This window comes from Bombus fervidus, chromosome 8 (genome assembly GCF_041682495.2).
Source record: "Bombus fervidus isolate BK054 chromosome 8, iyBomFerv1, whole genome shotgun sequence".
NCBI lineage: Eukaryota > Metazoa > Arthropoda > Insecta > Hymenoptera > Apidae > Bombus > Bombus fervidus.
In genome coordinates this window covers 4569788-4582478 of record NC_091524.1, presented here as the reverse complement: position 1 = coordinate 4582478, position 12691 = coordinate 4569788, and the positions used below count along the sequence as shown (strand labels likewise).

The following is a 12691-nucleotide window of genomic DNA, read 5'->3' as shown; positions in this document are numbered from 1 at the left end:
GCTTTACGCGAAACAAACGGTTCTACAAGGTTCATCTCGGCGGCAGGTGTGCGCATTTGCATGCATACAACCGTGGCCGTAGCAGGTCGGCGCGGCGTTGTTCGCTTGTTCTCGAGAGCCTTACAAGCGGTTTTGTGGAAAACCGTATCTCCAGGCCTGTCTTTAGCGATACCAAGCTCGAAGTGATGTCGTTTAAAAGAGGCGGATGAAACGATAAAAGACCTCGTAAGCGGAAGAGCTCGAACCCGGTGAATGGAAAACCAACTGTCGGGGGAATCTTCGAGCAGTAACTTCGAATATGACACCGTTTCGTTTCGACAGATTTCTCACGTGAGAAGGTTTTAACCTCGATACCGTTTCCAATGATGTTCGGATTTCGCATTAAGTTAAAGAGAATATGTGTTTATCGTTATCGAAAACAGATTGGTGATGGCGATTTTGTAAAGTTACTGGAAAGGAGGAATTTTGTAAGAGGACTCATTGTCGACAGTAAAGAAAGACTCATAAACCTGGGTGAATAGGAAACCAACTGTCGAACAATAACTCACCGAGCATGGCACTGTTTCGCTTGGAAACATTTTTACATGCTAATCGGATTTAGATTTGATAACGGATTTTTTTAGACCGATAATTGAAAGATAAAATTTGGATAAGAAAATTATATTTTCATCGTCATCGAAAACAGACTGAAGATACGACAGAGTCGAAGGTATTTCGTGACGTTGCCAAAGTTGAAAAGTGATTAGAATCTATGATGCTGAAAGAGGGCTTCTGCAACAGTCATTGTCGACATCGAAAGAAAAATCACGGCTGTTGTGGAACAAGCGTTTGCTGGCTTGTGGCCATGGACCAACTGGTACTTTGTATAGATAATCCGTATGTTAGATTTTTTGGTTGACCGAGGAAGTCCGGAATTGCTTTGTCAACGATTTTCAATTTTAGCGAATCTGTGATATAGAAACAGCTAATGTTTCATTTTTCACATTTCAAAATTCAATTTTTAAAGAAACAAGAGGGAAAATACAGCGGATACTAATCAATAGCTACTATTTTGTTACACAAAGGAAAATCAGAATGAAATAATTCGGCTAGAGTGAAATCGATCTGGAACTTGATCCATCTGTTTGCTGCACGGGACGGTAGACGATTTAGCAGAAAGAAAAAGAGTAAATCCACTGATCTGATTTTCTACAGAGACTACATTTACGTGGGACACGTAGCGCGATGAAAACGGCACAGCTGACGGATTACCCGGTAAATACTAAATTTCACCGTGGATTTTCCAAAGGTCTACAACGACGGAATGTTCCTTTTATTTGATCTATCACGTTTGATACCCTGATTTATTGATACCTTGATATTTATCAGTGCAACAAAGTCACAGATAACATCTTCTTTCTTGAAAAGACAAGACTCAGAGGATGTAAATTCGGTGACATCGTAAAACAAGACTGAATAGATGCATGTGCCGTCGTAATAATTACGTGAAATAGGGCTATATATCTTACAATTCCTTTTTACTGCTATGCTCTAACATGATTTCGACTTTGGTTTTTATTACATGAATCACAATCGGAGAAAAGTTAAATAGTTGAAAAAGATAAAGCTTGTTTTAAAAGAAACATTGTTGTATAAAATATACCGTAAAATTAATTATCGATAATGTAAATTTTCCAGTCGATAAGAGTGAAATAACTTGCATGCGACGTTAATAACGATACCACGACCAAAGCTATTACCTTTGGTCAACTTATTATAACGCCGTGGTGATAAATTTTCCTGAAGGCATCGGCTTACGCTTGGAAACAATTTTCACGTTGCCTTTAATATCTCTTCCTATCCATTCCTCCGGCGTTTTGAATTTTGTCGTCCTTAAGTAACGAGATACAAAGCAATGCCGACGAGTAGGAGGATCAACGCGGCAGTGGATATTAAATTTTACTATGGAAAAATGTATACTACAAGTTGAATAAGATAATCCGTAATGGGCAGAGCATTTCAACGAAAAATGACATAAGCCGTTTTATTTCAGATCCTGAAATATTCTAATTACTTACAAAGTAACTACTTACTAATGAATTACAAAGAAACATAAGCACACATTACTGTATAGCTTAGAAACTTACAATTTAGAAATCAGAGAGAATTAAAAAGATATTTATTCGATGGATCACTCACCCTTCTTCGACGCGTGGAAGGAGTCATCTTTTGGCACGTATTGTATATCGTACTCCAGCGTCGTCTTCGGCAGGATAAGCCTTTCCTTGTTGATCTTGTACACGGCATACTTGAAGGCCAACTCTGTACTGCTATCCTTTTGGTCATGAGTGAATATAGCACCTGGAAATCAATCGACGTTCAATGTGTCAGACACGATCGGTCAGAGCAGAGTGGTTCGTTAAATATCGATTTCGCCACGGTGGGCGGAATTCGCGATCAAGATTCACCTTTCCATGCCAATATACTTAGAAACTGCTGACCCTGCTATTCTTTTCGTACGAAGGACAAGTGCCCTCCTATTATATCGGCAAACCAATCTTTTACGTCTCCTATTAAATCCCACAAAATAATCCTAATTAATTATCGAAATATATATCTTTCGTCCTTTTTCCCGACATATACTTTAAACCATAGCGCAATAATTATTAAATCATACCATTTATTGTAGCGCGATAAAGTGATAAAAGCGGTTTTGGATAGCTCGACACGGGCAATTTGCATCCTGAGAGTCCATCGTGCGCCTAACAGCGAATTCTTCGAGTTCTCTTGCGAGCCGAGAGGAGAAGCAAACTCGTTTACTAATTGCTGATCGATGCTTCCAAACTAAGAGAGGCCGCATGTAGGACCATGTCAAGGGCTAGCAACATGTATATAAATGCACGTGTACTGTGCATATTGGTTACAGCTAGGAAGTTTCGTTTAGAAGTCTGGGAGCTAGTACAAAGGGTTTAACCCAGCTCTGCATCTGATACCATTCGTACTTTGAGTGAAATTAACGCTGCTTCTTGTCGAGGAAGAAAATGTCTCGTGCTATCCCAGGCTGTAATAAAACTTAGTCGTTGAGGTGTTTCTCTCTCTCTGCGTACGAAAGTCGATTCTCTTGTTCGTAAACCTGATCAAACGGTGAACAAAGGCATCTCGCCTAAACCGGCTATGCCTCCATGAAATGAAAACAAGATTTCAAGGAGTACAATCGTGACGAGACATCCCGGAAAGTTTTATTTCTCTATAGTCAACACACTCGCAGAGAAATCGAACGACCACAGTCAGCCTTCAGCTTTGTCCGTGTCCCCTAGACAAGAAAATCCAATTGAGATTTTCAATTTTCTTTTTCTTAGGAAATAACACGAAAGAACCGTAATCTAGGGAAATTCAAATAGTATGTATCGAAAAAATACATCGGGCGTAAAGAAAAACACTATCCTCCATGTATCTTCATTTCACGAACAATTTCCACCAAATCCACCCTTTTCCCGTTACTTCGAACCGCTCGTTCCTTCCGAGTGTTATTTATAGGGTTTCAAGAATCCAGGTCGCTACTATCCATCTCCGTTTCATTCTTTTGCATAATTAATTAAAAGGAACGCGAGCATTAATCGGCAGCCGCGCAAGGACGGTAGGCGAGATACTGTCCTCTTGTCGTTGAAAAATCGCCGCGTCCAGTGCAACGGGGAGTTATCAATTTCCTCAAGGAAGAAAACTCCTCCAGGGGCGTTGCTATCTGCAATCCGGACGTTTACGGTTGCGACAGGCGAGACCAAGGTAATAGAAACGTCGCCGCTTTCGTGTCAACGTGTGGCTTTGCTATCGACGAGCAGCTCATTCATCGCTTTTGGTCGCTAATTGATCCAACTATTAACCGTGTATCGCAAATAACCCGTAGTTCTGGGTCAGGAACGTTTTAAAAATCACCCTTTTTAACTCCAACCATACTTGCCTCTAGCTAAAGTACACGACCGGAGGGGAATTTCGAGCGAACTATGAATAGTTAAAAAGACTATCAAATGTCCTTCGGTGGGCTTACCCCGAGAAGTGGAAAAGCTTCTATTTCTGGATATTTTTATGGCAACTTTTATTCCAGACTAAGTTCAGATCTGAAAGAGGATGACCTCTATCAAAAATCGAGGCCATCTACGAGATTGTAAGGGATACTTTTCCTTCGAGCACTCACGTAGCACGTTTCCTTTAGAATTTTCTTCAACTCTAAAGCTTCGACCATCTTTGTATAGTCATCGAATGGTGAACGCCTTCGAGCTACGCTTGGGGTTAATTTGATGCAAAGATAGCAATATTGGAAGTATCATTGGAAGTATCTTTAGCCAAAAGATTCTGTTAAATGTTAGAACTCTGATCTTTCTCTTTCCTTTAAACGATATCCGTTGCTTTGAAACACGAGGATCGGAGTATTCTCTCCTGTCCTCGACACCTTTTCCTCCCTTAGAAATTCTAGCGTATGTGTTTGGTACAAAAGCGAGTTAGGAAAAACATTCGCGAAACGTAATGGCGGTAATCCCGGGCGGAAGTGCGCGAAACAAAAATCCTACAAATCGACTAACTAGCGCGGAAGGGAAAAAACGAGTACTACCAGCTTTGCAACGGTTCTGAAACATTTTCTGGCCTTATTTTTTACTTTTTTTCTCGCCTAAACCTTTAACTCTTCCGACGCTGATGTTTTGCGTAGTTTTGTTTCGTTCGTCGCCCACCCAGCTAATCCATTTATCGGCAAATAACTCGACTCTTTCGTCGGCACGACGTTTATCCCTCGGTCTACAGCTTGTTGTGGTGTAACTGTTTTTTGGTTCGTCGACAAACGGCGATAAGTACTCAGGAGAATCGGTGAAAACGGAGACCGTTTCTTTTAGCGGTTTCTTTCGAGGCCCCGAGAGAACTATCCTCTTAACAGCTTCGTTTTATCATTCGTCGTTTAAATGTAGAGCAAAGGGCTTTTCTCGGGATAAAGATTGTTTCCTCCGGGAGTTCGTTGCAGGCGAGAGTTATTGCCACCAAGTGGAACACCTTCAGCTTCTCCGGAAAAATATCGACGTCGAACCCTCCGAGATACTCTCGATATTGAATCACCTTGATTTCTTGTAGATATTAGTTTAATTTTTTATTCGATTGGTGCGTATACAGTAGTTTACAAAAGTATTCGAACGCTTGTAGAAATCTCTTGTGAAGGTTTGGTCGATCAAACAATTTTTTCTCAGAATTTCCTTGTATTTATTTATTTATTTATTGACAATTTCATTCGACAAATTGGTAGATAGCTGCTATTCCAATGATAATGTGATAAATATAATATTTCAGCGATAAAAATAGAAAATTCAACAGTGATGAGATACATGAAAAATGAATATCATGCGTATTGAAAATTAGTGAATAGAAATTTCAAATAAAATAATTAGTTCGTAAACATAACTTAACGAATTACAACCAATCCTGAATTATACATTAGAGGACTCGATCAATTCACGAAGGATTTTGCACGTTACAGGGAAAATTCTGCATGAACTCGAGTCTATTCATGAGGCGAATCCCGCGTATCCCGCGTTAAGGATCAATTGGATGAACGTGAGTTAAAGGAACGTTAAAGGAAATGGAACGTGATTCATTGGCGATGTACTTTACGGAACGTGTTCTATTGAATATTGGAAATATAACAGTGGTTCGGCTATACGTTTCTCGATAAATCAATCTTCAAAGGAAATGTACTTCTTTTTTTATCTATATCTCTAGAAAGAATCAAACATTACGGTACAAAATAAACTCGCTGAAAAATACTCGATGTTTCTTAACGGGGAGGAAACTTGGAGGAGTATCTCCGATTTATCGCTAAAGTTCAAGGAAGAATAAAAGAATATTAGTTTCAGAGTTCGAAATAATCGTAAAATCTTCAGCTCTTCTGTATTTCTTTTCCATCAAGTTTTTATCGAACAAACAGATTATCAATTGGAGTGGATTTAGCCGTACGTAGTCAGACATTTAAATTAATCGAATCAATTTTGTTCAAGCCTAACTTTTTTGCTGTTCTAAAAGTGATCGATGATCAAAAATTTAGTAAAAATTTTGTAATACGACAAAAGATTCTGTGATTCACACAAAACTGTTCTTTGAGTCAAATATTAGAATTTTTGTTCAAAAGAAATAAAAATCTGCGTATAAAACATCCACTTAGTTTGTCTATGAGAAGTTAATAAAACGAATCTCGATATAAGTACTAGGCGATAGAGTGTGTCTCGTGTTGTAGAGGTTACCGATGCTATACCACATTCATTTTCGGCGTAATCTTCGTGAATCCCACGAGCTTAGGATAACGTGGTCGGAATTTCTGCAAATTAATCTCTATTTCTACGGAATTACAACCACGATAGACGCTGCGCCGCGGCGCGCTGGAGCGCGCCAGTGTGAATGCAGCTAAGTAAATCTGAAATATCGTAAGAAACTCAGATAACTTAATAACGCGAACGCGGAATCCTGAATTTTCTTCTGTCAAAGTGCAGGATACCTAGGTATTTCGCGGAAGCTTTACAATTTAAAAAGACCATATTTGTTAAATTTCGTCTTTAAATAAGATTCATGACACGATCAAAAACGACAGCAATTTCGATCAAACGATAGTGTAGTATCGTGAAATACTAATAATTCAGTGATTTATTTACGAATGAATGCATTGTACAGATGTTGATTAAACAGGAAACGATGGTTGTTTAACATGAACTAATCGCAATAACATATTATACTTTAGACACCTCAATAGTTAATTTGCAACCCTCGTTATAATGGATCCAACTCTCTCTCTCTCTCTCTCTCTCTCTCTCACGTGGACCACACTCTCTCGACAACGCAACTCGCACTCTCTGACTTCTCGATTCACACCCTCTGACTTCTCTACTGACAGTGACTGTGAATTTGTCTTTCTGTCTTAGTATCCCTTTTGTCCCTTTGTCTTAGTCTCACCACGCACGTGTTACGCAACCGTTCGTGGTCAGAGTCACATAGGTCATTTTTCTACGAAACTATTCAATTGAAGGACCGACGACACATTGATGGGCCTGTCGGCACCTCGGCTCGCAACAATGTTTATGGTTTACTCGATATCTTTTATGCCTTTTGTCCACGATACTACAATAGCAATACAAAAATGTCGAACTTTCACATATACATTTCGAGCAATATATATGTATATATATATATATTGTACATATTTGTACAGATAAATAAACTTATAAAAGTTCGAAATTTTTGTTGCAAAATAGAATATAAAGTACTCTTGAAATATCTAAGAGCCTTTCACTTCGATGCATTCTTTCAACAGGCATCGACTTAATGTCGCATCTTTGAACGAAGTTTTCTTTTGTCTTCAACGATAAAGAAAAGATTTTCTTCCGATTGTTTATACAAATAGATCAAACAAGCAATTGCAATTTCTTTCCTGACATTCCTGTATTCGGTTATAGTAAAATGGAGTGAATCGAAGGAGTCTTATCGCAGGGATTACCCAACTTTTCATTAGGATTTTCATCAAGGAACCGCTATCACTAGAAATTATCTTGCAAGTAAAAGCAGCCGCATAAGCCAGATGGAAGAGAAGTAAAAAAGAAACAAGTATTACATGGCACGGTTCTCTACACAGGACAAGAATCACTTGATTTAGCATAATGCGCTAGAATGTATTAAAGAGAGTTTTAAACTTTCGCCCTTGATTCATCTCGCCAATTTCGTGCCTCCGTTGGAAGAAATGCAACAATGCGGAAAATTAATCATATTTCTTCGGCAAACAACGATAATGAAGTTGAAATTTACAAAGGGAACTACGCTAAGAGAAATGCTATGCAACGCTAAAACTTTCGCGGCGTAAAATTTTACAACTTTCCTAACCCCCGTATTTTACTTCGCGCCACTTTCAACGCCGGCAAGTAATTGCGTTTCCAAGAAACAACGATACCTCGTATCTAACTTTGATTTGATCCGGAAGGGGAAAAACGAAAGGGCAAGGGATTTTCCGTCTAAAGATAATCGAATGAAAGAACTTCATTGGAACGACGCGACGCGAAAAGCAGTGATTCGCGAATTATTTTCACGCCACCACCTGAGAATTATTTATTGAGTAAACAGCTGCCTGCGGCTCACTGCTTCTATAATCTTTTTCTGTCTTCTACTGTGTACTTAACAAGTTTACAATGCGTTCTACCAGAGGAAAGAAGAACTGCTTGAAGCAATGGCCAGACATAAATTTGGAAAGTATCTCAGCCAGGAAATAATATTTCCGCGGATAACAAATGAGATTGAGGCACTCGAAAAGAGACAAAAGGGGAAGAACAATGGGAATTTTCTGAAATTCAAATCGACTATCCTATTTCGTACAGAGCGTACGTCGTTATAGATAACGAGGGAATCTTGGGTAGTTCGCGATCTTTGCTTTTAGAAGGAAGCTCGAAAAATTTTTCCGTCGATGCAACGACGTACAAATCGATCAGGCAAACTTTTACCGTGCTCACAGGAGATGCGTGCGGAACGCGAAAAGACTTTTACGTTAAGTTCCTCCTTATCCCTTCATACCGTAGATACTCGAGATGAGCGCTACTTGCTTGTAGTTTCCAGTCGCCGATATTGCGATTTTTATTTATCGTTTCGCTGATACAATTATTATAAATTGAATCTCGCGGTTTATGCAATTTTTCCATAACAGTAAATCTATTTTACATCTTCTTCTACCCGAAAATCTCCCGTCAGTTTGTGAAAACGAATTAAGATATTCACCGAAAAATACTTTAAGAACAACATTTGTTAGAAAAAACTTTTCAAATGCAATGTCACAGGGATTCCCACGAATTTGGACGGCTATTCCGGTCTGATAAAAAATCTCTGATTCACGTTCGGCAACGTCCATGTGGATTAGGGAGAGGGACGCGTGTGACAGCACTAACGCGCAATAATTTTCAGGATTACGGACGATCTCGATTCGAGCCGCGGTTCTCGCTACGTACACGATGAATGAGCCAGTTTTCCAGTGGACCGTGAGATCCCGCGAACTTTCCACCGTTTTGCCAGCCGGACGGCGTGCAACGCTGACGACACACTTTGCTACCGCTGTTTCCGTGCACCCTGCGAACTCCTAGTCTAGCTTTCATGAATTATTACGGAGATTGTCGGACGCCCCGTGCGGCGAGCGTATCGTTGAAGCCGTGGTCCTTTTGCGGCTAACTTTGGTTAATCGGAGATTTGTTGGACAAAGAAATTCACGTGTTCTTAGTCTCTGTTCGCAACTGTTTGGTCTTTAAATATAAATAGAAGCTTTATGTTTGCGAGAAAGTCGATCATCTTGAATCCCAAAACATTTGAAGTCTCTTAATTACCATAGTATACCGTAGCGTTCAACAGATATTTGAAATGTCCCAATCAATGTATAGTTTCGAGAATGAAGTTGAACATCTTAAATAAAAGGAATATTAAATTTCTTAGTTGTTTCGATATACCACGTGCCATATTCTTTCAGTCGACTAGATGTGCAAATTTTTAGTAGAATTTAACATCTGTTGATTATTTTAAGCCAAGGAGTACTTAAATTTCCCGTTCAATGTGTAGTTTTAAAGTTTCGGGAACCAACTTGATCGTCTTAAATTTAAAAAATGTTCGGAATTTCTGAATAATTTCGGGAATCAGGCCGATCACTTCAAACGAACAAATATTTGACATTTCATAATTGCCATGGTAACTGGCATGATGCATCTTCACACATTCGACGAGGAATTTTTAGCAAAATTCTACGTGTTGTTCATAATCGTGAGACACAGGGGAGACTAGGAATTACACGAACGCGTCGTGTCTCCTTTCGCTTCCCTCTTCGGCATTGTGAACCTAAATTCCTATTGGCCTTCTTTCTTTGTGCCAGGGTGCCGCGGCGAGCGAAAAAGAGGAAAGCCCTCGTCGCAAGCCCTCTTCACGGACGAGACTGGAATTCCATCGAGTGAAACGACCCTTGAAGAAGATAAGGACGATGGAGACGCACGAGGAATGGAGTAAGAAGAGCACAGTCGAAGGGAAAAATAGAATAGCCGAGAGAAAGGGAAAAACGCGAGACTGTCGCGTGGTCTCCGAGGTATTTCGAAAATCACTCTGTGCAACGAAACACTCTCCCCCTTACTGCTATTTCTCTCCTCGTCGCATTTTACTTCTTTCCCCTCGAGAAATGGCCGAAGAAGGAAAAAAAGAATGGAATCCGCGTGAAAGTCAGCCGGAGACACGTAGATGCGGCTAACAAGGCACAGGCGAAAATGTACGAAGAAACGAGTGGATAAGAGAACGAAGATGAGAGGCTGGGTACTTGGGAAGTCGAGTGAAACTTTTCGCAGAACTTTTCCATTCGTCGGAGACATTATACCGAATGAAGTATTTCATCTTCTGGAAAGTTACGGTATCTTCGAGCAGAGATGTGTGGATAAATGAGATTGACTGGAAAGAAGGAATATTGAGCGAGTTAGACTATGTACATACTAGCGACAATTTGTCGCACGACAATTTTGTTGCTTACGGCATTTGTTTTTACGGACGTGCACGTATTTGGCGATACGACTGCAGGACGACCTTTTTGTTCTCAGAAGAAGAAGAAATTGGAACTTTTGATTGATGCGAGCGAGAACGACAAAATTGTCGCTAGTACGAACATAGCGGAATTGTTCGTGTAACATTTATCGATCTACTGATTCGATAATAGAAATTTCTTTTCTTTATGATGTTGACTTATCAGAAGCCAAAATTATTTTTTAACATATCACGTATTATACTTGACAAATTGAAGGTGTGAATATTTTGAGTGTGTTAATGTCGATACGTAAATAGAGAAGAAATCACGTCGATCGACGAGGATCTACATAATTATTGAAACAGATTCGTGAATTGTGTAACCTTAATTCGAGCTGATCGAAACCATAGTGGTGTGAATTGTCAGTGGGTGATTTCTGCGTTGAATACCCACGGTATAGCTTTGTTATTCAACAAACTCGACGTGGCTTTTGGCGATATACGAACGATAATGCGAGTCATTAAAGCGAACCGCCATCCTCTTTCCCCAATTAACCCGATTTTCCCGTCTTTCGCCAATGGCCTATTTGTTGTTCGTTGTCTCCCAGATCACTGAATTTACCGCAGTATATCGATAACGGGTTAACTAAGTATCATCGTATTTACCCGACCGAGAGTAATGTTTAACGACGTGATGGACGCTTTGTTACCGATATTTAATGTCATTAAGTTACGTGATAGTCTATGTCACATTCCTTCAAAAGAGTATTAAGGATTGTCATTTTGTGTAAGATCAATTTAATCAACATTGTACTCTTTCTAAATTAATCACATAAGTAACTTAAAATTTCGTAACTTCCAAATTTTGGATCTCAATATTCAATTGTCAATTTTTTCAACGAATGTTAACCAATGAAATCTTGATATCCCCAATGTTTCATCCTCAATGTTTCTACCATTATTCATTAATTAACCCTTGAAATATCTCAATATCTCTTCCTTTCGGCATAAAAAATCTGTGTTCCACAAAAACGATAATCAATCCTCAAAGATAAAAGACGGAACATAGCGCATGGTTAGTCCCTAATGGCGGCAAATTCAAGGCGGCGCGGTAGATATAAACTCGAAAGGGATTGCCACGACGCGATGGCGTAAATACACATAGCATCCCTTCAAGTTGGTCCGGTGGAAGGCTGCAAGAACGAAATTCGGAGCAGCGGTAATTAATGGCCGGCTAGCGGGTGATTAATAGTTTGCGCGGGCTGCATCGTGGCCGACGCGTCGTAGTTCATCGTCGAGCATGACGAAGAGCGTCTCTTCTCGCCGCGATGCTCGCAGAGTTATTAAACTAATGCGACTCGTTAGCGGTTTCGTCATGCCCCACCGGTCATCGAGCAAATTTCCACGTGGAAAATTCAGCTGTTCGAGAACGAGAGTATTCGACTTACTATTAAGGCAATATGTAGGTAGGTTTAAGCCAGCTTATGACGCGGACGCGATTTTCCTTTTGCTTTTTTTAACATTAGAACTACCGCATCAGTCAAATTGAATGGGTTTACAATTTTATTTTAAATTCCTACTTCATGTTATATTTTTTCCTGCAATGATGTAATGATTTGCGCAACAATAACTAAAAGAATAATATAATGAATTTTAATTTGTTTTTTATGTATTCAAACTCAAAATAATTTTGTATCAAGGCTACTTATACCAATACTAATCAAAATGGGTAGTACTTGTCAAAGTGTAAAAGGGTCCTGCAATCTGATTATCGAACCCCAATTAACCAGTTTCCTCGTTTCCTACAACTTCCCACACATTTTTAAAATTTTCACTGCGTATCATTCGATATGACGATATCAATTATCAGGAAAATTCCGGATCGATCGCTAGATCGCTAGATGCTATCACTAGAAATACCACGACAGACAAAACGACTAGTTCTACAATTTTATAAATGTGTCAACCCTCGTTTAGGAATCATGGTCGCAGCTAAATTAATATTACCAAAAATGTACTATATAACATGGAATTCCTTCCGTAAGAAAATAATAAATCAATTGTTGAAGTCGCCACTTCTAAGAAAACTCTGCATCTGATCTTTAGTTTTCTCTAGTACTGAAGCTATCGACAGCGCATAGACAAAAGACTGCGTCGAAGGCAAACCATA

General features: G+C 39.4%; 1 protein-coding gene across 8 annotated transcripts in view; it reads right to left on the bottom strand.

Annotated features, from left to right (window-relative positions):
• LOC139990319 (glutamate receptor ionotropic, kainate 2) overlaps positions 1-12691 on the bottom strand; it is a 119892-nt gene that overhangs the window by 80399 nt on the left and 26802 nt on the right. For all 8 annotated transcript variants that reach the window (XM_072009472.1, XM_072009474.1, XM_072009473.1 and 5 more), the window contains exon 3: positions 2179-2340. In XM_072009472.1, the coding sequence (XP_071865573.1) occupies positions 2179-2340 (162 nt within the window). The remainder of the gene's footprint in view (positions 1-2178; positions 2341-12691) is intronic.